This window comes from Molothrus aeneus, chromosome 6, assembly GCF_037042795.1.
Source record: "Molothrus aeneus isolate 106 chromosome 6, BPBGC_Maene_1.0, whole genome shotgun sequence".
Classification (NCBI taxonomy): domain Eukaryota; kingdom Metazoa; phylum Chordata; class Aves; order Passeriformes; family Icteridae; genus Molothrus; species Molothrus aeneus.
Genome location: NC_089651.1, coordinates 27,343,918 through 27,370,426, shown reverse-complemented (window position 1 = coordinate 27,370,426; position 26,509 = coordinate 27,343,918). Strand labels below are relative to the sequence as shown.

General features: G+C 37.0%; 1 protein-coding gene across 3 annotated transcripts in view; it reads left to right on the top strand.

Moving 5' to 3' along the window:
* RBM25 (RNA binding motif protein 25) overlaps window positions 1–23,708 on the top strand; it is a 32,798-nt gene extending 9,090 nt beyond the window's left edge. For 2 of the 3 annotated variants that reach the window (XM_066551519.1, XM_066551521.1), the window contains exons 3-19: window positions 1,403–1,452; window positions 2,895–3,065; window positions 3,362–3,419; window positions 4,584–4,744; window positions 7,343–7,525; window positions 9,740–9,793; window positions 10,043–10,126; window positions 13,694–13,971; window positions 14,791–15,007; window positions 15,289–15,378; window positions 16,955–17,028; window positions 17,746–17,896; window positions 18,249–18,573; window positions 19,541–19,815; window positions 20,254–20,352; window positions 21,057–21,104; window positions 22,142–23,708. In XM_066551519.1, coding sequence (XP_066407616.1) covers window positions 1,403–1,452; window positions 2,895–3,065; window positions 3,362–3,419; window positions 4,584–4,744; window positions 7,343–7,525; window positions 9,740–9,793; window positions 10,043–10,126; window positions 13,694–13,971; window positions 14,791–15,007; window positions 15,289–15,378; window positions 16,955–17,028; window positions 17,746–17,896; window positions 18,249–18,573; window positions 19,541–19,815; window positions 20,254–20,352; window positions 21,057–21,104; window positions 22,142–22,234 — 2,411 coding nt within the window. In that variant the 3' untranslated portion in view covers window positions 22,235–23,708. The remainder of the gene's footprint in view (window positions 1–1,402; window positions 1,453–2,894; window positions 3,066–3,361; window positions 3,420–4,583; window positions 4,745–7,342; window positions 7,526–9,739; window positions 9,794–10,042; window positions 10,127–13,693; window positions 13,972–14,790; window positions 15,008–15,288; window positions 15,379–16,954; window positions 17,029–17,745; window positions 17,897–18,248; window positions 18,574–19,540; window positions 19,816–20,253; window positions 20,353–21,056; window positions 21,105–22,141) is intronic. The other variant, XM_066551522.1, reaches the window with a different exon arrangement.
* Window positions 23,709–26,509: the final 2,801 nt, after the last annotated feature.

Genomic DNA, 26,509 nt, shown 5'->3' with positions numbered 1-26,509 from the left:
AGCTTTTGTGTAGCAGCTAAATGATGCCTTTATGATCATTATATTTCCTGACAATGCCCAATATTTCAGTGGATTTTTGTGACTTCTGCTAAACATTGGGCAGATAGTTTCATAGAATTATCAGTGATAACACAAGTGTGTTTGCTGAGCTGTAACTTTAAAAGCCATTGTGATAATTATATTAATTATAGGGCTGCACGACCAGTCTTGCTTGTGAGTAGTTGCTACAGCCTGTCAGATGCTGTGGTGTATTAAAACAGAGAACATGGGGGAGCAAAACAGTTTTGATTGTCTAAATGATTTGGAGGAAGAAGAGGTAGTATGACCTTAATATGAAGGGACCAAGGAAGAGAATTGAGAGCTGGAGAAAATAAAAACATAAATAAAGCAAAACCAGAGTGGATGAGGAAAAAACTGGAAAGGATGTCTGAGGAGAAGTGTTTTAAGACTAAACACTAGAGAAAGTGGGGGAACAAGTCCAGGGGCAGTAGGTTGCAGAAATTTATTTAGAATTTTTTTAGTACAACAGTAAGGGAAGGATTGAGAGGGAAAAAACAATGGAAATCTGTAGAATTAAAAAAAAAAAAGGAGATACAGGATTCCAGTGAAGAACATGAGATTGACCTCACTATTCTCAAGTCTCAATGTGTCTGCTGATCAATAAGTAGTTTTGATGAAATCCATTCACTTAATATATTTAACCTCTAGCAGCTGGCAAGTAAAGAGCCTTTCTTATGATTAGATATTGGCTCATGAAAGTGCTTAAAGCTGCTAGTGAATTTGGTAGTGTAAAATAGGTTTCATCTCATTAAATATTAATTTAAAACATTATTTAATATGAATTAATGAACATTATTAAAATTCTGTATTGCTCTAAATTAGGTGTTGGAGACTGCGAAGTGAAGTATTCAGCAGCTTCTCAATAGAGGTTTTTTTATGCTGCCTTTATTAAGCTATTCCATAAATAGTGGCATGAAGCCTGGTGCCGTTCTCTACAGGACCTCATCCCTAAAGCCATGTACAAAAACCATTGTACTTGCGGGAATTGTGTAAGCTGGGAACGAGATCATCTGTAGGGCATCAGCTGCCTTTGCTCTCAGGAATTCCCTGCCTCATTTATCACCCCACTGTCTTCTAGAACAATACTGTGGCTTGAATATGCTCTGAAAATATATTTGTGTGTGACAAAGTTGAAATGGTAATACCAGAAAGTGACCAGGATGCCTATGATACATTATATATACTTCCTTGGAATGCTTGAGGAATTACTGGTAATCAGTAGTGTGAAACTCTTAGTTGACCAAAATTGCTGTCTAGTTTGAAAATCGTGTCTGCAATGATTCCATTTGTATTCATCAATTCTCAACAGGGCAGACTAATATTAATGTATTGTCTTTCTCAGGGACCCCTATGATTCCTGTACCAATGGGCATCATGGCTCCTGCTCCAACTGTAAGTATTACAGTAGGGATGAGATTATAGCCAAATAAAATTGAGAATTAAACTTAGTATATGTCACCAGTGTTTTTGTTTTGCTCTATTCTGTCAGAATTATATTATGAAAGAAGATGCTTAATTTTAAATGCAGCTATAATGCAAATGTAATGCTAATTTCTCACCTAGACAAAGTTTGAAGTAATGTCTGGAGACACCAGCTGCAGAGGTGAAGCAATTATTGTTCTTGCAAGAAGACATACTTCTCTCAAATACAGTGAAAGGCTTTGTCTTTGGATCATATGTGCTCTTCCTCTGCAGTACAGTTAGATCAGGGAGATTCCAGGTCTCTTACTCTGGAGTTTGTAGCCCTGACATAGTACCCTGGAGGCATTACCTCATCCAGGTTTATGAGGCCATCGCACAGCACTGCTAGGTTGTCCAAAAACGTGTGATTTGACAAGCTTGCAGATAAGGTTGCTGTCTCCATATTGCAGGAAAAGGAATAGTTGCATGTAATATCCGTCTGTGGAAAAGCAAATGAAAGGTTTCTTTGTCTATCTTACAAATTTCAAGTTGGAAGGGAGGTTTATGATTTTTGGGTGGAAAAAAGTGTGCTTTAAAATATAAACGTTACTTCTTGACTTCAATGTGAGTTACCATTTGTGTGATTTTGCAGGAGTGAAATCTCCCCAAAATACAGAATTTTTGGATAGCTTGTATTATCTCCTACTAGAGGGTATGTTCATAGTAACCAGTGTGTTTAAGACAGAGATACTGAAACAAATTTATTATTCAGTTTTGTGATTAGAATAACTTTTAGTAAGTGACACTTCTAGAAAGGTGTTCTGAGAAGAGAGACTATGCATAAGAACTGTTAACTCTTAGGTGAAAGAAGTGTAGCAAAATGGAGCAGATGATCCTGCCTATCTTTGTACAGTTAATTTCCAGATGTTTGCTCCTTAACCTAAAGAGGCTTTGTGTTGTGTGTTTATTAAATAAAGCGGTAGTGTTTATTCACTGTGTGGAACCTTTAAGATCATGTGTCATGTGTCCATTGAAGCCTTTGAGCCAGAGTTACTTTTCTATTCACAGCTTGGTTTTTACACTATTAGGTAAGGTAATTCAACTTCCAGTGATTCAAATGTTGCAAACTTGTTATTTGTAGGAGAAATAATACCTAATGTTACTGTATGCTCACCTTGAGACCTCCAGTGGCTGTGTTCAGTTATCTTTTGTTATCTTCCTTTGCCAGAAAATGGCCATCTTTTTTGTGTTGTAGAAAGTATTAAAGCCTGAACTGATTATTGGTGTCTTACTCCATAAGCCTAACTGAGGTTTCTATGAAAATTCAAATTTGGAATAAGTGCGCATCCCTAAGTATCATGTCTTACCAATTAAAACAAAAACAACCAAACCAGTCCAATGCTTTATTTTACAATTTCTCCTCCTCTTTATAGGTGTTAGTTCCTACCACAGTGTCTATGGTTGGAAAACATTTGGGAGTCAGAAAAGATCATCCTGGCTTAAAGAACAAAGAAAATGATGAAAACTGCGGTCCCACTACTACTGTTTTTGTAGGCAACATTTCAGAGAAGGCCTCAGACATGCTCATACGGCAGCTTCTAGCAGTAAGTACAGCAGACTGCTTGTTAAATTTCATCCCTGGCTGATGAATAAAGGACCCACAAGCAATGTATTGAAACTTAAAGTAGAGCTATTCCCACTCACTGGAATAGCGGCCCACTATGCCTGAATCCGATAATGGAGAATACAGCTTTCTGACACTATAGATGTCTATGAATATAGACATATTATATTTTTAGTAGAGTTTACCCTGTTTTAATTTTATAATATTTTGCAAAAAGTGGTCATGTTTTTGTAATGCTTTGAATATAATAATTAATGATACTTTTCTTAATTGCAGAAATGTGGTTTGGTTTTGAGTTGGAAGAGAGTGCAAGGAGCATCTGGAAAACTTCAAGGTAACTGTTCATGTTTTTCAAAATCTCTATATATACTTTTTTTTATTAACTGGCAGCATTTTACTGTTGTGACACATTGCTGTTCTTAATAATTTTACATTTTAAGATGCTGTAATATGATAGCTGTGAAATGCTTTCTAGTAAAGGGCTAGTATTTTTTGGAAATAATTTTTAAAATAAAATAATATAATTGAGAATGGTTAAATGGAAAGATGTTTTGGGAGCCTAGTTTGCTTACCTTTCTTTTCTGAAGCTGAATGATTTTATAGCCTATTCCTGAGAAAGCTTTGCCACTTTGGACTTAGCCCCGAAGAAAGGTACTATTCTAACACTTTTACAAGTCACTTCCAATAATATGTATTGTTCTTCTCCATGAAGGAGGTTTTTCTGATGTAAAATTTACCTTTCCTATTGTCTACTTGAGCTGTTTTAATTTTTGTGACCTTTCCAAAGTGACTGCAGGAAACAATTTTGGTTACTATTTTTTGCTGTGTTTTTGTATCTTGCTAGGTTTATGGGTTTGTTTGGGTTTTTTTAAGGATGTAGTTCAGTTTCTTCAGCTTTTTTATCTCTCACACTTTTTTTATTTTGCTGTCAAAAATGTTTTTCTCATTTAACACTTCTATGGTAACTGTTGTGAAGAACCTAGTTTGAATATTTGCAAGTTTGAAACCCTTCCCTCAAGTTTAACAATGAGCTGTTGATTGATGCCCTTGGTCATCAGACAATTGCAAATCCACCTGAGATGTCATCATATAGACTGAATTTCTTAGTTAAGACAGATATGTCAAAAGCTTTACAAACACAATCATTTGAGTTGGAAGGGACCTTTTAAAGTTCATCTAGTCCAACCCCCTTTGAAGGGCAGGAACATCTTCAACTAGATCAGGTTGCTCAGAGCCCCATCCAACCTGACAATGGAAGTTTCCAGGCATGGGACATCTACAATGTGTGTACTGGTTCCATCTTATTTATTGGACTGCTAATTATATCAAAGATGAATTCGGTGGGTGAACATTGAGTTTTTATGATGTGTACTCCTGGCTTTTTTTTAAAAAAAGTGCCTGTGTTCCAAGTTTATTGATTTAAAACACATTTTTAAACAAAGTAAATTACCTGAAGAGCTTTAATGTGTTTACTTCTCATTTCAATCATCCTTTTCAGCCTTTGGATTTTGTGAGTACAAAGAGCCAGATTCTACCCTACGAGCACTGAGACTACTCCATGACCTCCAGATTGGAGAGAAGAAGCTGCTGGTCAAAGTTGATGCAAAGACAAAGGCTCAGCTAGATGAATGGAAAGCAAAGAAAAAGGCATCTAATGGGGTATGTATATAATGTGTGATTTGCATTCTTTTAGTAGAATGTCAGTGTAACATTACTTTCTAGATCAGATTGTGAGCATGTCTCAGTTTCTACTTCTTTGTGTCTTTTATTAATTTTAGGATTCTGCCAGATTCACATTAGTGAGTCTGAAGATATGTTGAAAGGCAGAGAAATGTCAGCTCTTAATTCCATAGTGTTTGAACTTACCTGCAAGCTACAGCTACATTTCTAGAATCAATTCTGTAATTCGTTATGAAGTGCAGTAATATTTGCTGTATGTTTTGATTCTGTTGCCTCATTTTTGTTTAGAAACTCTTGAAAGTGCTGAAACCCTAGAAGAAGTTACTCTGTCAATCTGTAAATTGGCTGTCTGAGGGGAATTGATGATCTTTTGGAACAAATACATGAAAAGGAAAGAAGTAGATCCTTCACTAGAAGAGACAGAGATCAGGCAGTGGGCTGCTTTCAGACATTTAGTAGAGGGGAAAATTGCTTTAGTACTATCCCTTTCTAAAGCTAAGGATCTGCTCTGGAATAATTGCAGATATTTGCTATGTTGAATTCTTATTGAGATGCAAAGATACTTAATTGACAAGCTTGCATTGAAGTTAATGGTGTCTGTTTCTTTGCTGAAAGAAACTTGCTGTATTTCAACCCAAATCAAGTTGGACTTTGTCTCTAACTCCTAAAGTTTTGTATGTGCTTTAAGATACCACTTAAAACCAGTTTTTTTTCAGTAAAATCAAAGTGAGAAGAGGCTCTAGTTTAGAAAACTAAAAATTCTAATCATGCTGTAGCAAGTAAATTTCAAAAATTTCAGTTTGGAATTTTTCTTAAATATATGTAGATTATAGTGGAAACACTGATACTTTTATTTCATTTTACCTAACCAGAAGTAGAGGCATAATGATGACTTGAAGTTCTTGACATATTTTTGACTGGACACCCTGTGTTTGGGATGAAATCTAATAGCTTAGGAAAGCAGAGTGCTAACTTTGTGAGGTTTGAATGGAATACTGTATGAGCTCTTAGCCTAGGTAAGGGTGTGATTGGACTACCCTTTCATTCTGTACTTCCTTGTTTCATGTTGGCATCACCTGTGATACTGTGTTTCACAGCTGATGTTACAAACAAGCTTTTAAGTATTTCTGGAGTTCTTGTACATCTCTCCAGAATTTTGTTTTCTGCGAGTTAGAGTCAGTCTGGGGGGATTGATGGTAATACAGCAGCGGGTACTGTTTGTGACTTTGGTGAAGGCAACCATATGAGAACTGTATGGTAGAATGAGATTAACTCCATGGTTTTTGTTGGGTCTTATTGGATTTGGCTGGTTTTTTGCTCCTTTTTGTGGTGGTGCAAAGAAAGGCTGTGAATTGCTGAGGAGTATTGATGAAGTGTATTGTGATCAAACTGCTTGCAATTCCTTTCCATACCATCATTGGTGTGCTGGTGCCACTTGGATCCAAAAGTTTTAAATTTTCTCAAATATTTTGAACTAAGAAATCAAACATATAAACTACAACACAATTTCATACAGAGACACACCAAGCAAACCTTTATCTTATTACCTGCTCTCCCTGATCACTTCTTGTCCCTGGATCTCTTCAATTCCACCCCCTGTCACCACCTTCTAGCTCTTTTCAGCCTGCTCCTCCTTGGCGTGGCAGCTTCTTCAGCTCCAACTGAATCCTCCCTTCCCCCTCATTCTTAGCTGCTGCTCCATCAGACCCTTCCCTCCCCCTCACTCCACCCACCACCTATCGTTTGACGGGATACCCAGCTGGATTCTCAGGTGAGATTCCATTTATTCTAAAAGATTCAGGGGATCGAGAGGTGGGCTACCTTGCCTGGTGTGCACATCATCTTTCTATGCTTTCATGTAATATTTAGGGAAAGGCACTTCTTTGTGTTCCTTTTCCTCCCTATAAGGTTGAAAGGGGCAAAAAGATGAGGAACTGCAAAGTACTTGATCAACAATAATTTTAAAAATAGTTTGTTGTTCAAGGAATGTTTTCCCTAATGATGTTTCTTTAATATAGTTCTCCAATTTGAAGTTGCAGCTTGGAAGTTTTGGGTAGGCATTCGTATTGCATGGCATTTAAGTAGAAGGCTTGGAGGAACTGCTGTTGAAGTGACTTGGAGTTCTGGAACATAAAAGGCAAAACTTTTGACCAAGAGCTGCACTATAGTGATTGCCTTTCTGGCAGCGTGTGGGTGTTCTCTCTTTTCCTGTCTACTGCCTTAATCACCATTTTTCTGTTCTATTTTAGTATGTTATTTTATTATACAATCCTACACTTGGTCTCTGCATCCATTCCATAAAACTGTGCAATAAACTGTGATATTGCCAGTGTGAAAAGATCTGACTAATATAATGCAATTGATGATTACTTGTATTTGTACGTGATTTGGTTTTCATGTGGTGAGTTGTTTGGGTTTTTTTTTCTTTGTTTGGTTTTTTTCTTTGTTTGTTTGTGGTTTTGCTTTTTTATAGTAAATACTGTAGGGGCATGAATGTGATGATGAAAGGTGAACTTCTGATAAAACAGCTATTACTCTCAATTTGTTAAGTCCTGTTACTTTGCCATTTTTCCTTAGAACTCCAGACCAGAGACAACAAATGATGATGATGAAGCACTGGATGAGGAAACGAAGAGAAGAGATCAGATAATTAAAGGGGCCATTGAAGTCTTAATACGAGAATATTCCAGCGAGCTCAATGCCCCCTCCCAGGAATCTGACTCTCACCCCAGGAAGAAGAAAAAGGAAAAGAAGGAGGACGTATGTGTTTTGATTTTGGACAAAACAGATTTTTTTTTCTTCAACTCACCTTTATATAATGGCCAAACCTTGTGCAAATACTTTAAACCTAAACTTCTGATGAGAAAACAAATCAACAAGCGTTGATGTCAGCAGAAATTCCTTTTTTTTTTTTTTTTTTTTTTTTGAGCTGAAAGCTAGTCAGTTATAGACACCATCCCTTCAGGATGGTTTAGGGATTTAAGCACATAAACTTCTTGGAACAACAGGTTTGAATCTGGGCAGGACTGAACCGACCTTTCATCCCTCTGAAGGTGGAAATACTGAATTTAGTACAGTTTAATCTATATGTGCATATAGGGTTTTTCAATAAGAACTTAAAAAACAACCATAAAGAGTTCCTGCATACCATCCACTTCCAGTGAAAAATGCCAGGGCGCTATTGTAATGCCACGAAATACTTCTCTCTGCTTTTTGAATGCATTCTTGTAGTGTGCCTTGATCCAACTGGTTGCAGCTGTCTGCTCATATGTGGAAGCACTTCATTAGTTGTGTATGTCCTTGAAGGGATCCTTCGGGGATGAAAGGCACATTGTAATCTTCCTGCCTTACAAAATCACTTCTAAACACATCTCAGTTTGGCTGGATTTGGTCAGCCAGCTTTCCTATCTTGTGCGATGGGAAAAAAAAAATGTTAAGCAGGAATGAATGTTCTGGTTTAGACCTGCTTCTGTGAATGACCTTTTTATGGATTAAAATAAAATGGAGAAGGGGGAACAAGGATAAGCAAACTCAGACTTAGCTTTTCCAGCCAGGTTTCTAACCTTGGGAAAATGGGCTTTCCCACCTACCATTCTGCACCTTATATGAAAGAGAATTGGAAAGAGATAAAAGAGATTGGAAAATTGTTTGACCAAGATTTATACCCAAATAAGTCTTCTGCAAAGTATCTATTCCAAGGCAATGATGCAGTTTCAAATGCTTGTCAAGTTTAAATGTTTAAATGTGATGCAAGAAACATCTCCCTCAGGGAGCAAGTCTATCTTCCCACAATATTGTTAGTCATGGCCAACCTGAGGTATAAAAGTGCTGAGCTGAGAATTTGTTTTTCTTTCTTCTCCCTCCCTTTGGGAGAAGATGTTTTCTTTGATGACAATTTGCAAATGAGTCACTGTTTAATGCTATCAGCTGTATTTTTTTGTTGCAAGCACTGTTACAATGTGTATTATCCTGTGGGTAAATATACATATATATGGCCATGAATAATGCCAGGTAGTTAAACATTGTAAGAGACCTTTGCAGTCATGAAGAGCTGGGTGCTGGGTGTGTCCCTGTGACAGAGCAATATTCTCTTAGCTCTCTGTTGTGTAGAACTTTGCTAATCTGAGCCAGTCGAGTAGCCAAATGAGCTCTTTTAAAATATGCAGCACTTGTGGGTTAAAATTGCACCCCATCATCCTTTCCATAGTGGGAAGGAAGACAAGAAACTTGGAAGTTGCCATCTTTGGCCTGTGTGGATAGTGGTGGGAGTGAAGAGATGGTACTAGCTTCTTGTTCTCTTGTCCATAAAGGAGAGGGGAGAGAAAGACTGTGAGGGTGGGGGGGGAAGGGAAGGTGGATGCAGATATATTGCGGGGGTGGTGAGGGGGGGTGTGGAAACTCACCAGCTTTGGGGCTGTTGTCCCCTGAAGGGCTTGGTGTGGAGATGACTCCCGCTGGTGTTAGCAGCAGAGGCTATTAGTTCTTCTGGGTGAAGGCATGACTGCTGTGGGGGAGTTGAAAATGTGTGCGGGGAGCTGAGAGTGAGTGAAATCTGGTTTTCAATTTCAAGCACGGGGGAACCTCGCTAATTCGCACTAACTATAAGAGCAGGTGCAATCTACCAAATTCTGCGAATTAGCGAGTAAATGAGATCAAGACATACCCACTGCAAATATACATATTTATTTTGGCAAGTGTAGCTTAGCTTTGTTTCTGATGCTACCATAGCGTACTAATATCCTGTAGTACACTTGTAATTCAGTGAAGTCTTACTAACATGAGACATCACTATGTGTTTGTAAGTAGTTCAGCAAAGGGAGAATTAGCGAGGTTCTTCTGTAACTTTGTTGAATCAAAGAAATGAGATCACAGCAATACAATATTGCTTTGTAGTACAAACATACAAAACATTGTTTTTCAGAGTAGTGTGCAATCAATTTTTAAAAAAAAAAATCTCCGTGGATTTTTCCGCAGATTTTCCGCAGATTTCCAGTGGCCCCACTGATACCTTATCCACTCATCACCAAGGTTCGTTTACATTGTAGGCTTTGACAATGACTATGTTTACTGCTAGTTGCCAGATTTGTGACTCTTGTCCATCTGATTTTTTTTTTTCCACTCATTAACATCAGACTGTCAGGTTTGGTACTGCAGAAGGACTTTATTTATCTCTTGCAAGACTGGTTGAAAACTTCTAACATTCAGCTTTTCTCTTGTTCTCCTGTGTCTGTACAGATGGCTGTTAATGCTTTTACTCCTGTCCCCCTTGTTTTTTAGGAGGATATAAATGCTATAGAAATGGAGGAAGACAAAAGAGACCTGATATCAAGAGAGATCAGTAAATTCAGAGACACACACAAGGTAGTATTCTTGTTTTTGCACTTGATAAAAATTAGGCTTTTTCAAAATCCAAAAAACCACTATTATAAAATTTAGCAGTACATTGCAATATCACTTAAAATTATGTTTGTATTAGGTTTAATATACATGTAGCTCTTTACAAGTCAGAAAAAGACAGTTGCCACGTTAAAGTGGCCCGTGACATCTTTATGCTAAGACTTTGATTGCTACTGAGTATTTTTCATTCTTCTCACTTCAGCATGAATAAAGGCAGCTTAAGTTGCTACACGTACAATAAGTCAATATATTTATAAGTGAAGGCTAAACGGGGCTGCAGTATAAGGCATACACTTGAGTGTGTTTCTCTAGGTAGATTTGTAACATTATCCAAGATTTTTGAAGAGATGAAACGTGAATTAAATTAAAGTCTTTTATTTTAATAGTTCTAAGTTAAGAGTGGGGGAAGATTAAAACTAGGTCAGTGGTTACCAGACTTACCAAACTTTAGATGCATGGAAGAACTGTAAATTCCCATAAAGCTAATCTATTCATTGACCCCCACCATTATGATAGAGATCATATGGTGACTAATGCAAGATGAAACTCACAGCTTGGAAAGTAACATGGAATAGGATGTAAGTATGAGTTTCTGTTTTTTATTATACTTATGGATGCCCCCTCAGAAAAATATGCAAAGGGGTAACTGGCTTGGAAATGTTTGTGCACATCAAGTCCCACCCCAGGGTCCCCACTTACAGAAGTTTCCACTAATGCTAGTGCAAATGTGAATGTTTCTGCTTTGGAAAGTGATTCTTGCGGATCGGAGAGCACAGCTATGCATGTGATGTTCTTATTTTAATGTTTAGCTTAAAGTTGGTATTAATTTTTTCCCGACAAGATTGGAGTGGTCCTTGGCCTAGGGAAGTATCCACAAGCTGCTCTTTTGAGCACACACTTTTCTTTCAAAATACCCCCACATCAACATTAAAGAAAATGTTGAAGATACAGCAAGGTGAAGTGTGCCCATGTTGTTCAGCTTTACCACATGCAGTCACTGGGGATGGTACCATGTTTTCATGCAACCGTATCAGTATGAACACAGGTGACTACATGTTAGTATATGTACATGTTTTCAGTTTTTCTCTTGACTAAAGCTTTGCAAGATAGAAACCTGGGGGAAAAAAAAATCTGGAAAAAGTCAACCAAAGAAGCTCAGCAATTGAATGTGAAACTGGTTAGTGGTGAAACTTCAGTAGAATTATGTTCCATTCCAAGCCCCATGTTGTCACTGATACTAAAATGCAAATGAGTAATACTTTTTTGTAAATTGCAAACAAAACAAACAAAAAACCAAGCTTCACTGTTTCAGAAGCTGTTGGGCATTTCACTGCCCTCGATTTGTATTTTTGGGGGGCTATTTTGGATTTCTTAACATCAAAAATCAACTGGAAGTAGTCATTGTGTATATTGGATATGTTTAAAAGGGGCTGTTGAATCTTTAGCAGCGGGCTAGTGAGCACAGTGAACCTTTGCATGTTTTTGGTATGAGTTTATGAACAATAACGACAGACTGTCAGGGTATCAGCATTGCAGGGGGCGTCCATTTACAGCACGGACGAGTCTGAAGAGAGCTCAAGGTAAGATTTATAATTCTTCTACCTGTTCATTTCTGTTCATTGCTTCAGTTTATCTGATACTGTTCCCATCCCATTACCCTGTCAGGTCCTTTTACTTAGGTTTACAGAAGTTGACTGAGGTCAGATTTTAATAACAAAATACACCCGTTTATTTTTTCAATTGGATTTTAAGGAAGTGGACTTGAGAAAAGGATTTTAATATACTAAAACTTGTGCATGTGTATTTACACTTCTGTGAATATATTTTTAATAAAAGAAAGAAACCCACTCTTGAGAAATCTCACCATAAACAAATTTTTGAGAGTGGTGAAAAAGCAGGAGTTCAACTAAAGAAATTTCTATTGGAACATCTAAGATAACCTGTAAGTATCAACCACTTCAGTATGTAAACTTTCTTTAAAAGTATATGAAATTTGAGGTAAGTTGTTTTTAAAAGTTGACAACCTAGTTTAAAATTTTATCCTGCTGAGGTTTAACACTGTAAAGCTCCTGGATAATACAGTCCTTAGAAATTAGTTTTTCAGCCCAGTGTGTATTATAGGATCTAAGTTTTATTTTTTCACATCAGTTTTCTACCAATTCCTACCATTTTTAGTCCCTTTTTCCTTTGTGATTTCAATGTATCCAACATGGGTTTGCCTGTATTGTGTTATCAATGCAGCATAGTTTCACTGGATACATTAATCACTAGTGAATTAGCTTTATTTCTGTAATCCTTTGTCGGTTCTCTGGTCCCTGTGCCTATGGCAGAAGAACACTAATCAGGTAAGATTGCTTTTTAAAGTTGTCTTAAATACTTTGTTTAAAAGAAAAGAACAAAAAAACACAAACCAGAGAAAATGCTGTTTCATTGTTCCAGTTTTTAATTTCATTTCAGTGATGGTAAACGTGGAGCCAAAGGGGATAAACCTGTTTATTCTGCTCAATATTTGTTCAAAAAGTGGTATTCTTGCATCCATCAGGTTGAAATTTGGTATATTTGGTTGTTATTTGGTATATTTGTGAACCGTGTACTTGCTCTTCCTCCCAGAAACATAGCTAATAGGCAAGGTTAATCCAGTGTTGGCGGTCCATGTCCTAGCACAGCATCTGTAAGTGAACACATAACAATTGCTTCCAAGGATGGATTTATCTATCGTTCTGTTGATGTATTTTCTATTGTCTTATAGGAATTCTGGTCATAAGAACTGTTTCTATATTTAAAAAAAGGGGCAATTTTGTACAATTTTTAGTAAAACTGTAGCAGGTAACCTTTAGTTTCTGTGTTTCAAAAGAGCTATTTCCAACCTTTTTTTAACTGTCTCCATCTTGCAGTGGTGGAAGTTAAGATTCCATTCTGCAGAGTCCAGTTCTTACCAATGAACACTTAGAACTTTTTTAGGGAGGGAAAAGGGGAAAATTGACAGTTTTCTTCACTGTTTAACCACATGCACCGTGTGTAAGTGGATATATTTCTTTACCCAAGTTTTCATCTAGGATGGTTTTGGTGTGCCAAGACTTTTTGGGAAACAACTCACTGTCCCAGTAAGCATTCCACTGAAATATATTTTCCTAATTAAATGGAGTTAATTTTATCAGCTGGAAGTTCACTTTACTTGTACCCAACTGGCTTATAGGGCCAGTAGAATTTAGTCCCACCTGAGTCATGACTGGTAGTGCACACTGAATGTGCAGTTTAGTCAGCTCACAATACAAGACCAGCCATACTCTGCTAAGGTTGGAGATTGCTGGTCTGTGTAGATCTGTGCTTTTGCACAAAACTTAGTCTTGTGATTGCTGCATTTTGATTTCATACTTACGAGTTCCAAAAAATACCCACCAAGCCCTATTTAATGTTTTAAAATTAGTGGCGGTTTTGGTATTTCCATTACCAGCCTTGTGTGTTGCGTCGGGAATATCCAGTTTGTGTAACTACAAAATTAACTATGAAAGTTCTCTTGTTGGTTTTTAGAAACTGGAGGAGGAAAAAGGCAAAAAGGAGAAAGAAAGACAGGAAATTGAAAAAGAACGCAGAGAAAGAGAAAGGGAACGGGAGCGTGAACGAGAAAGGAGGGAGCGTGAAAGAGAGAGGGAACGTGAACGAGAGAAGGAGAAGGAACGGGAGCGTGAACGGGAGCGAGATAGGGACCGTGACCGAACTAAGGACCGAGACAGAGACCGCGAACGAGACAGAGACCGGGACAGAGATCGTGAAAGGAGTTCAGATCGCAAGGATCGGAGCAGATCAAGGTAGATGTACTTCAGCTAGTATTTATTTCACTTTTTCTTCGTGCTGTTTACTAAATGCATGTAGTTCAGTAGATCAGCTGCCATTCAAAAGAGAATGATAATGATCCTTGTGGAAGATCAGAGTAAGAGCAGGAAGTCCAAACTGGGAGAATACTTGACTTCCCCCCACAGCACAAGAATATAACAACTGCAATATGCAGTAAGCAACTCTCCAAAGATATAAGCATACTGGTTTTATCTCAAATGTTGCCTATTTTTCATTATTAGCTTTATTCCTGCTTAAGGTTATCTTATGTTTGTGGCATTTCTTAGCTTAAGCAGGTTTTATCATTTCCTTTGTTGGATTTCAGGGGGTTTTGTTTCAGTTGGTTTGGTTTGGGTTTTTTGTTTGGATTGTGGGTTTTTTTAGTAAAAGCAAGGGAATTACTCATTCAAGGTGTAATTAAAACATATCAAATGCTGCTTTCACATTAAATCATCTTGTCAGAAGTGTTGAAATTGTCTGTAAGCCACACGAAAGATTTGTTAAGGATACCCTTTGTTTCTGGTAATTTTGGCTGTGCAGAACTGCTAACTCAGTCTCATAAGAAATTGCCATATGCTCATGCTTAGTTTCTGTAAATACTGCTATTTAATGGTTAGTGTTCAAACAATTACCTTTAGTGGATTTTTGAATACCCATCAGTAAGGATTGATTTCATGCCCATTTTTGTACCAGCTAATCGTCTTCTACAACTGCAGAAGAAAAATAACTTCTATTAATCATGTGATTGAATGGAGAGGGTCTCTACTGAACTTTGGGGTTTTTTCTTCCTTCAGAGAAAAAAGCAGAGACAGGGAAAGAGAACGAGAACGAGAGAGGGAAAGAGAACGAGAACGCGAGAGGGAACGGGAAAGAGAACGGGAGCGGGAAAGAGAGCGGGAAAGAGAGAGGGAAAAGGATAAGAAGAGAGACCGAGAAGAAGATGAAGAAGATGCCTACGAAAGACGAAAACTGGAGAGGAAACTGCGTGAAAAGGAAGCTGCATATCAAGAGGTAGGTTAGAATTTTTAAGATTCTTTAAATAAAAAAAAAGTCTTTTGAGAGTTGATAACAAGTCCTCTAGTATAAAATGCATCATTCTTCTTTTCCTAAATGAGCTGGGGCAGAATATGTTTGTCACTGTCAAAACAGACTTTTTATTCGGGCGTTTTGAATAAAAATTATGCAAATTATTTATAGTAGAGTTATTTTAAACAACAATTCAAACTAACTTTGAAGTAGTACTTCTGTTCTTAATGTTCTTGAGGATTTAAGTGTATTTTTTTCTGTTGCAGCGTCTTAAAAACTGGGAAATCAGAGAACGAAAAAAAAGTCGAGAATATGAAAAAGAGGCTGAGAGGGAAGAAGAAAGAAGACGGGAAATGGTAAGGCTTATAGTTTGACTTGTAATTTTCCCTGCCTTGTTCTCTTGGTCCCTTTTAGAATGGAATATTCTGCTGTTACATTTATGGATAGTAATAGAGCTCTCATTTTGTATAAAGGCTGTGTGTGTTTTTATACAAAAAACCCAATTAATAGACTTGAAACAGAAGATGTCTAGTAAGTGGGAGTACTACTTTAAAGTCTGAAAAACAAAGCCTAGTGGTTTGGTCTAATGAAGGCATAAGCATGAGAAGTAGGCAGCTGCAAAATACTGTGGTCCAATCATCACATAGTATTACAACTGTAACTTCTGTCAGATTTGTGACAAAGCTACTGTATGTTCTATGTCATTTAGGTAGAACTAGAACCAGTTTTTTTTTAACTTCCAACCTGCTCATGTGCGCAAACCATTTATGAGCTATAATACAATATTCTTTAATGTATCTCCGCACTTAATAAATGCCTGTCCTTAGTTCATTAGTTGTGAAATTATCAGTAACCAATGTAACACTTGGAAGCTTTGTTGGAAAAGACACCTTTGGAAGATAGATAATTCTGTAATCTCATCATTTTGTGCTAAAGCATAAAGAAGTTATTTTAGGTTTTAGGAGTGTTATTTGACTTCATAGATTCCCAGAGGAGAGATGTTGAGATAGTAGAGAGTGGGTTAGAAATCACTTCAAAGCCTTAAATGTAAAGAAACGCACAGGGGAAAGAGGATTATAAAATACATTGTTTCATGTGGAATCCAGGTTTTCCCTCTAAATCCATGAGCGGAGGACAAAATGTTTGAAATTGACTCAATGATATTTTCCATTCCAAATCCTCCTGCATGCTGGCTGTGGATTGCAGTTGTAGAAAATAGTGTTTCATTTTGTGCTGAAATTACAGCCATGATCATAATTTGTTTCTCAAAGTCATTAGCACAGAAATATGTTGTTGGTTTAAGGATATTGCTTAAATACAGGTTAGAAGATCTTAATTTAATTTCCCTTAACAAACTGAGGATTTTGCCCCTTTTATCAGAGGGGGAGAAAGAGAGGAGACACTTTCTCCCTTGTCCCCTACAATGGGGCGAGTCTCCTCTCTTTCTCCCTCGCCTGCACGTTAATACCACATAAGCCTGTACCTTGGTGCCGCATGGTTTGTTTCAGTACCACAATAGGAGGGTGCTTATCCTAGGAGCACCCATCAAATTTGTTTCTGTGCATGACTGTCTTGAAAGCTCTTGAAACCAAGCAGTACTGATAAAATACAGTTAGGCTGCCATGTTAAAATACTCAGTAGCAGACTTGAAGGATTTGGAGAAAAGGAACTTTTGACCTTCTTAATCTGTAATGCAAAACAAAATAAACCAAATAAGTGTGTATATATATATATATATATATATATATATATATATATGGGTGGGGATGTATATGTGTGTGTGTACCAAAATTTTCCATTTTCTGTTTGGAAAACTCTGTATTTTAGTTTAAAGCAGAGTAGATCTACAATTAACTCGCTAATAACATTAATAAATTTTAAACTCCTGGAAAGGAAACTAGAAATCCTTATTTATGTTTCAATTCTTTGCAGGCAAAAGAAGCCAAACGGTTGAAAGAATTCTTAGAGGATTATGATGATGACAGAGATGATCCAAAATACTACAGGTATGTCTTTGTATTCCTAACAAAAAAATGTCCATTTTTACTTTAAAACACAATTGTAGGGTTTGCTGGCAGGGGCTTAAGGAGTTTATATTTGCCTGGTAATGTGGCACTGTAAGGTTAATGTGGCAATAATTACCTAATTATTTTTGTGTCACTTCATAAGTGGCAGAGTGAAAAGGGAAGCTCCTTACTTCTGCTGGTTAATGCTTGGGAGTAACTGCTCATTCCCATGACTTTATTTTTGTGAGGCAGGGCAGAAGTCAGTATAATGTCAAAACAAGTTGCGGGGAGCAGGGAGAAGGGAACAAGCATGCCTCTAAATAATTCATGGCAAAGACGCTGGAAATAATAGGAAGAACCAGCTGGTTAATGTAAATGATTGGGAACATCCTTCAGCATGGGACTAACTAACATTTGCATAAAACTAAATTAGCAGAAGTGGTTCTGGCCAAATACCTATAAAACTTGTTTCTTTCCTCAAAGAGATCAGCAGCCACATGCTCCACTTCTGTTTAATGTGGTGGGGTAGATTCTGTACAGTAAGGTTGAGACCTCGTATCTTAAGATTCTAATGTTACAAAAACAGAGGATGCCAGGTGCCCTTACGAATCTTATTTTCATTTAGCAGCGGATATATCTGCATGAAGTTTTTCTTATATTATGGTACAAGCCTCTCATTGAAATGTTGTCTCAATAAAAAATATGTATCTTTTATAGGGGTAGTGCTCTTCAGAAGAGGCTAAGAGACAGGGAGAAGGAGATGGAAGCAGATGAACGAGATAGGAAAAGGGAAAAGGAAGAATTAGAAGAAATTAGGCAGCGTCTTCTGGCTGAAGGACATCCAGATCCAGATGCGGAACTCCAGAGGGTGAGTTGCTGTTGGTCTGACAGGAAAACGAGTCCTTTGTATTCTGGTTGTATTGAGCAAAATTGGTGTAAGAGACCTGATATTTACTATTATCTCTATATGCTTTTTCCTTATAAAGAAGTCCAGATAGGCAGTAGGAACAATGAAAACAAAAAACTTTCCTGATCAACATCCAGATTTGATGGAGTTGAAAACAAATTTGAATTAATCAGGATTCCTTACAAGAATGCCAGTAGTTACGGTTCTTTTTCTTGACTAACAGCCTTCTAAAGAGAAGGATCTTTAGATTCTTTTCAAACAGTACTGGATTTGAGAGAGCTTCTATTTTTGCTAATTGTCTGTTTCATTGTAGATGGAGCAGGAGGCTGAGCGGCGTAGGCAGCCACAAATAAAACAAGAGCCAGAATCAGAGGAGGAAGAGGAAGACAAGGCAGAAAAAGAAGAAAAAAGAGAAGAGCCAGAGGAAGAGGAGGAGGAGCCTGAACAAAAGCCCTGCCTTAAACCAACTTTACGACCCATCAGTTCTGCTCCATCTGTCTCTTCAGCTAGTGGAAATGCAACTCCTAACACACCTGGTGACGAATCTCCCTGTGGCATTATTATCCCTCATGAAAATTCACCTGAACAACAGCAACTGGAGGAGCATCGACCCAAAATTGGACTCAGCCTCAAATTGGGCAAGTTTAAGTTTTATTTCAGTCCTCCTTATGGGATCAAAATAAAAATTGTCAAACTGAGTAGCCACATGGTTTTCCAAATATGTCGAATGGTTTGGTGTATTTATATTAAGTAGTTGTTATCCAGATGCTGTGTTTGAGTTGACCTATCCAGAAGATACATTTTATAGAGCTCTCTTCATCCAAAACCTCGAGGCCAAAAAAGGAGGGAAGTTTAGGCATGTTCAAGGGCTAATTTTTGCAGGAATATTCTGAGCTGGGATTGGTTATTTTCACATGCCTTTCCACCTTAATATATCTGTAAATATCTCTTTGAAACTCTTAGCGACTTTTCATTGGTGTAAGTATATGTTAAATTTAAGACCCTTCTAAAGAAAAATAAAATTAGATTTTTTTTTCTTCCTGTTAGAATATAACAATAAACTGATGACAGTTGTGAGTGAAATTTGAGCCTAGAATTCCTTAGTACTGGAGAAGTTTCCTGCATTTTAAAAAAATTATTTGTGAGCAGCACAACTAAAAACATTTGTATTCCAGTAGGTTTGTGTGTTTATTATTTACTATTTTGATTGAGTTATGCTGGGCTGCACTTTGAGCTCACACTGTGTTATAGCTTGAATGATGAGAGACTGTATGGTCTTGTTGAACGCTTTTCTTACGCATTGCAGCCTTTCACTCTGTGCTCTGCTGAGGCTGGGGCTCGACTATGGTCTTCCCTCAGAGAGAGTGCTAATTGGTTTCAAGGCAGAGAAAAAGACGCTATTTTGCACATGGGTCAGTCATGAACACACTCCATTAAATATCTTTACCTCTTTGCCACTTTTGTAACAGAGTTTGAGAGATGAAAAGCCAGTGCCAGGCATTCATAGATGTTTATGTAGCATATAAAGCAATATTCCTCAAGTAATGAGGGAAGAGCAAACTAGTTGCAGTTGATTAATATGTTACTCTGCCTTTTGGGTTGTAGGCGCCTGCAATAGTCCTAATCAGCCCAATGCTGTAAAAAGGAAGAAACTTGCTGTGGATAGTGTTTTCAATAAATTTGATGATGAAGACAGTGACGATGTGCCCCGGAAAAGGAAACTTGTTCCCCTGGATTATGGAGAAGAAGATAAAAGCAATATCAAAGGCAGTGTCAATACAGAAGAAAAGCGCAAGCACATTAAGAGTCTCATTGAGAAGATACCCACAGCAAAACCAGAGCTCTTTGCTTATCCTCTTGACTGGTCAATTGTGGATTCAGTAAGTTGATTCATTTAACCATTTTTAAAAAGGCTTAATTTTTCCAAGTAAACATTATAATTGAATAGAAAAGCAAGGTTACTGGGACCCCAGTGGATTGGAGTATCATCATCAAGTGGAGTCAAACTCGAGTCCTCTAGTTATTGTTCATACGTAGTCCTTATTCTGAATTATGGCTGCTTTTTTTTTGGGTTTTCCTCAAACTGCCACTACAAATTATCAAGCAGTTTTATGGAAGGAGGAAAAAAAGACTGTAAAATGTTTGAGTGGCTCTCAGAAATACTTGCAGATGCCAAATCTCCAAGGGTTGTATCATTGATAGCAAAATGTATCTTCTGCTAAATAGCTGTTTGAGTCTTTTAGATACCTATTGGGCAGTTCTCACAACAGAGTGAAGCTTAAGGTAATCATTATTTTGGTTTTGTGGTTTTTTTCCAGACGCTAATGGAACGTCGAATTAGACCATGGATTAATAAGAAAATAATAGAATATATTGGTGAAGAAGAAGCCACACTAGTTGACTTTGTTTGCTCTAAGGTTCGTGTTTTCTGCATTCTCTGTGAAGTTAGGGCTTTGCTCCCTATATAAAATGTAACAGTGACTCCTGTACTCCTGTTTATAATGGCTTGTCTTGGTTTATCTTGGGGCTACCTTATGAGAGGCAAAGCAAGTCCTGAGAGTTTTGTGACACAGTTGATTAGCAGAAAGTCAAAAGGAGAAGTTGAATGTTTTCCATGCTTACATTGTATACGGGTGTGCATATATATGTAAATAAATGGAACTCTATGGTCTTGAAAGACAACTTACTTGGTTCTGGAAAGAAAATTAAATCTCTCTACTTAACAGGTAGATGAGAAATGCAGTTAGGAGGAGTGATACAGGGAGAATTTTGCCTTTGTCTTCCATTAGCAGCTTATTGTTGAAGGAAGGGAGTTTTTTCTTTAAATTAAGAAAACATAATTGGAGATATAAGAATAGCCGGCAAATACAGGACATGTGAATCTCTGGAGCTTCCTGGAACTTGTTCCTCAGTAGTTGGCCATAAACTAGGACTACTATGATGGATTCCTATGCAGTTTAATGCTAATTTTTGCCATGACTGTTACTGGAACCTGATGAACTGCAAATACTTCTTGCATGTGCAAAGCTTTCAGAATTCCTTGGACATAGCTGGATTTTGTCCAAAAATGTGTATAGGGTTTATTCTAAGTTTTCCATCTAAAAACATTTGTTTCTTTCAGGTTATGGCTCACAGCTCACCTCAGAGCATACTGGATGATGTTGCCATGGTAAGCAGAAATTCTGTAACTGATATACCTTCTACATTTTACTGAAGCTAAAAGTCAATTATGCAAAATAGCAAGAGTCCATAACAGAAAACTTGTTAGAAATGATTAAGCACATCATGCTAGCACAGGCATTATTTTGCCGTTACAGCACCTAGGTACAAATTACTGACCCCTCTTCAGAACTTCTCAGAAATGCGGAACAAAAATTTTTTGTCCCTAGTAGTAGATGTCAAAATCAACAATAACAGAACTATATCAGAAATAAAAACTTTTATTCTTTCTCGTTCTTATGAATAGATTTTTATTAGTGGTTTAGTGGGTCTTTTCCAAATTAATGAGCTAAAGGTGATTTTCTGTAGAAAAGTAAAAGCTCTTTTTTGCCTGGTGTTGGAAGAAAGAAACAGTATGAAATAATGCTACTGTTCCACCATGTTTTCATACATTGAAAGGTGAATAAAAACTAATCCGCTCTCTTCCTGTAAGGAAACTTGGAGGCAAAGTTGATAGGATCCACATGCATAGTGCAAGATAGTAGATTATTTTTGGTGTGACTAGTAGGTGACTTGGGGAACTTTGGAGAGATGCTGTGCACACTAAAAGTTTGTACAGATTCAAGAAAAGCCTATATAATAAGTTGAGGGAAGAGAAATCCTTTGTGGGTTTATTTAACAAATATCCAAGGAAGTTCCAAATTAAAATGAGCAGAGATTAGGAGTTAATTTAAAAGAAGATACCACATGTGAATGTCTTGTTCTTACAATATTTCCAAGCCTGCCATTTCTCTGCCTCTTCCCAAACCACTTTTGGATACTAGTTTACTGATGCTTCTTCCTGTAAGTGCTCAACAGCTGCACTATACAAGTATGTGGTTAGAGCCTGGTCAACTAATGACACAAACTCACCAGAGTTTCATTCGGTCCCTCTCTCAAGGACTTGTATTACGCTATATCCATTTTTTTCTCATCTATCTACAATTAGTCTTTATAACTGGAATGCATAACCTAAAAAATAATCTATGAAATGTGTATTTCCTACAGGTACTAGATGAAGAAGCTGAAGTTTTCATAGTCAAAATGTGGAGGTTGTTGATATACGAGACAGAAGCAAAGAAGATTGGCCTAGTGAAATAAAGCACTCTCCTTGCTTCTAGGGTTCCATTTCAATTTTGGGCTTTTTTTTCCCCCCATTGTTCAGAGACTTCGAATCTTCTCTGTTCTCAGAGACTTGAGACCTGTATTTTTTTATGTAGAAAATGTGAATTTTTTTGTCCTCTGCTCTGAGGCCCCTTTTACCCTTCTCAATTAGTTATCAAATCCTGCATTGGTTCTCTTTATAATATATGAGGTACAATTACCGGTATGTTTTATAAGCTGCAGCTACTGTACATGCTCTTTGGTAATTTTGTTATGTTACTCTGATTCTTGTAAATATTAAGAAAAAAAAATCCCTGTTTTGCAAAACATTTGCACTTAATGTGGAACTATATCAGTTACAGATGACAAAGGATTTTACTGCAAGTTTATCAGTCTTTTTTTGGGAGCATACTTCCCCTTTTTAATTTAAGAAGTGATCAAAATACAATTTAAAAATAAGTGTCTTGAGCTGTTTTCACAGAACAGCTTTGTGTGGTCATTTGATCTCTTCATCTGACTGGAAAAGGAGTTCTTTCAAACCTCTCTTTCTAGTAGTAGAACCAGTAGTAATCTTGGTACTTTGTTGCCCATTAAGAGTTACTAATGAAGCTGGGAACCTATTCTCTTGCAGATGTTCTGTGTCTTTCCCAGAAAGTGCAAATCACAGGAAGTTTTTTATTTGCTCAGTTAAAACAAGAGCAGGACCTAAATTCAGTAAGTGCTACCTAATGGTTTTTGGGGGATTTTTTTCTGCTCGATTTCATTCTAGCCCTACCTACTATCCCTTCGGTCTCCAAAATAATCAGATGGCTTTTTTAAGAAGAAACTATTTTTAGAACTTTTTTTTTTAGTATTTAGAAACAATACAAAAAGCCCTGTTTGGATGTAACTGTCTCTTAAAAAAAAACAAACAAAAACAACCATGTAAACTAAAACATAAGTTGTCAAACAAAGGTGAAATCTTGTTTTTATCCATACTGTTAAACTAGCCCTGACTTTTGTTTTCTACTGTATGCAGTCTGTTGTCCACAAAAAGGGTAATATTTTCCTGCCTTGTTTGTATGTTTTTTTTATAAATAGACTGATATGGTATAAATGATGACATGTACTGTAAACTGCATTTTTTTTATCTCATACCTGGGTAAGAAGTCAAATCTATAATGTGCTGTGAGCTGTTTTGATTGCAGGAGGACTGTGTTCCAGGGAGCAAACGGTCTCAAAGTTATTTTTAATTTTTGAAACAAAATTCTTAATATCAAACAAATTAAGTAAAGGTGTTCCAGTATCTCTGTATTGTATTTAACTGAAGGATACAGGTTGACCTGTTCAGAAAACATAACTGTGACCTTGAGTTACTAGTTGTTTGTATCTGGAGAGGACACTTGAAAACACTGTTCTTAACAATTGGGATCGTGTATAGGTTCCACCATGTAAATATTTCAGATATTAAAAATGTATATATTTGATTTAAGGGTTGATATTGTTTTGGAGTCTTATGCAGCATGCAATTGTATTTAATACTGCTTACCGAATCAAGTGTTCCCAAATTAAGGGGGGGGTGGAGTGGGGTGTGTTTAAAACTACCTCCTGCTTATATCAGGTGACTAGAAGCCTGCACATTTAGACGTGATCCCAGTATGTTCTTTCTCATCCCTGTGGTACTACACTACACACCACCAAATGTTCTTTTTCAACTTGAAGTGTCATGCTCAGATGTTACTTTCATGTTGTGCTTGAGTTTGCCTGAGACTGTTTTGGTTATGCATACTTACATGTTGCAATCTTCCTATTTTTTTCTGCCACTTGATGGTTGCAACCCTAAGAAATTACTTCCCTGTTCTCCCTATACAGTTCTGCATCATCATTTATCAAAAAGTTTTCAAATTCTAAATAAATTCAAAGCTTTCTCTGTTTGTAGCAAATACAGAGAAGAGGGAGAGTAAATATCACAAATGCCTTTTGACCTGGTAAATGGCATTCTCTGTCATGAGTAGTAGTTAAACAAGACAAATGTGACAAACACATTGTAATGCCACTGTGTGACAGATTGCCCAACATCCTCATCCGGATTCTTCAGAGAAAGCTCAAGTTGTGAAACTTCAGTTGATTTCTGCCCTAAACTGAAGCTGTGTGTGCAATGGACATAAGCTTGTACTCTCCTAAGGAGACTAACGGTGCTGGGATGAGAAAGACATGTAAATTCTAAGCTGGAGTGTTAAATATCTAGGTAAATAAGTATATAGAATCATTGTGATATCATCAAAAAGTCAGTTTTGTGGAAGTTCAGGGTTTTTTTCAGTAGTGGAAGAAGAAAGGAATGTTCACTAGATGAACTCTGGTTTGGCTTATCAGCTTTTCTTCTTTCCTTATCAGCAAGTATAAAGTCACTTCTACTTTTACTGCAAGTTTTGTTTTTATGTCTCAGTGATACTGTATTTTGTGCCAGTGATGCTGGGGAGTATAACACAAGTTATGTACTGGTGAGGTTCCTAGCATAGAAATTAGCTTCTGTTTGTTAGCTTTCAACATGTGCTAACAGAATTATTTCAAGATGATAAATATGGAAAATCTGGGGTAGAAAAAGCCTTTTTTGCCAATATCACCACACTTCGCTCTCTGCATGTATGATTTAATACTCTATGGTAGGTTAGACACAGATCAAGAGAGTGCTCAGAATGGGATACATGAGTAAAGTACAGATGTTGCCACCAGGTACTCAGTACATCATGACATAGTACAACCCATACTGTGAGGGAAAGTTCCAGAAGTTCCACACACTGTGTAATGAAAAAATACCAGTATTTACACAACAGAACTGGATGTACTTGTTTATCTGGACCTTACAGTGGAATAAGGCTTTAAAACTTGACATAACACATGCTCTTACTCTCCTGATAATCATTTTGTGTAATTAACTACCTTTCAGTGTTTGGAATATGTCAATACAAAAAGTATCATTTTTCTTCATTAATATGCACTGAAAAGAAATGGGAAACAAGGAGCAATTAAGATCCATTACCAAGAAATATATATTTTTATATTATCTTCTAAGTTGGTGAGAGTCTTATTTTGTTCTTAGAGTATTTAACCTGCTCACCTGCTGATTTGGTCTTTTTAATCTTAGCTGTTTCCTTCTCTTTAGGCAGGAACCAGTACTAAAAATAATTATCATGGCTCTAAATGTGGGCAGGGGAAAGGCCCTAAACAGTGAGTTTAGCTTCTTAATGAATTCCTGTGGCTTATCACTAATGCTTTCCTATTACTGAGAGAGAATTAGACCTTTCATGTTCTTATTAAACAGGGTCGCTAGATAGCTGCTTGCAGGAGTAGTATTTTGGAAAGTGGATATGCTGAAACCTGCAAGCTGTTGGGTTCTATATTACAATTGAGTCATGCTTTTTCATATTCTGTACATTATCTGGTGTAGGAACGTTGAGTACAGAATTAAAAATTAGTACACAGTCATGCGGTGTGAGCAGTATAAGGTATTGTTTAATAGACATTTTATTGTAGATCAAACTGATACTAATAATAGAAAATAGTTTGGTAGAGCTGTATGCCCATGTATGGTTGGTTGAGTTTTTTGTTTGGCTGTTTCTCCTTTTTAAATTACGAGTAGTTTTATTTATGGTTAGACATCACTTTCAGTCTAAAAATGGCTTCTTCTAAATGCATTTCATATTTCTGTGAGCTATTGCAAGTCAGTTTGCGTTGCAATACTTACATCAAAACTTTTAGGTGCAATAGTTCTGTCCCACTTAATTTTAGCATAGATTTTCCTGTAGTGTAGTCAAATACTGAAATACAACATTGTTTTAAACATGCAGAATTGCATGGCCCCTCACATTTTACATTTTTTATATTGAGTGGTTCTATGTATCATAGCATTTGCTATATGTTACTAACCCAATTGATATGCACTTGAAAAGGCATTGTGGATGATACTTCAAATATCGATAGCAAGGTGAGTTTCAAATATAGAATTGACTTTTTTGTTTTTTCGACTAACCAGTCATAGGTGAACTTGGAGGCTTCTTGAAAAAATACCACATTGACTTTTAATACTGTTCTTATTTTGAAATATAAATGTCCCCTTAAGTTACTTACTTAATGCCTTTTTTGTGAGACCATTTTAAAACAGGGTTACTGGCATATAGGTATGACTTGTATTCAAAAGAGCCTAGAAGTGTATTTTCTCATAAAACCACTCTTTATCTGGCAGCAGGTTAAAAAGGTCAAGCTGCATTTCCTTGGCACGATTCCTCGCGGCTG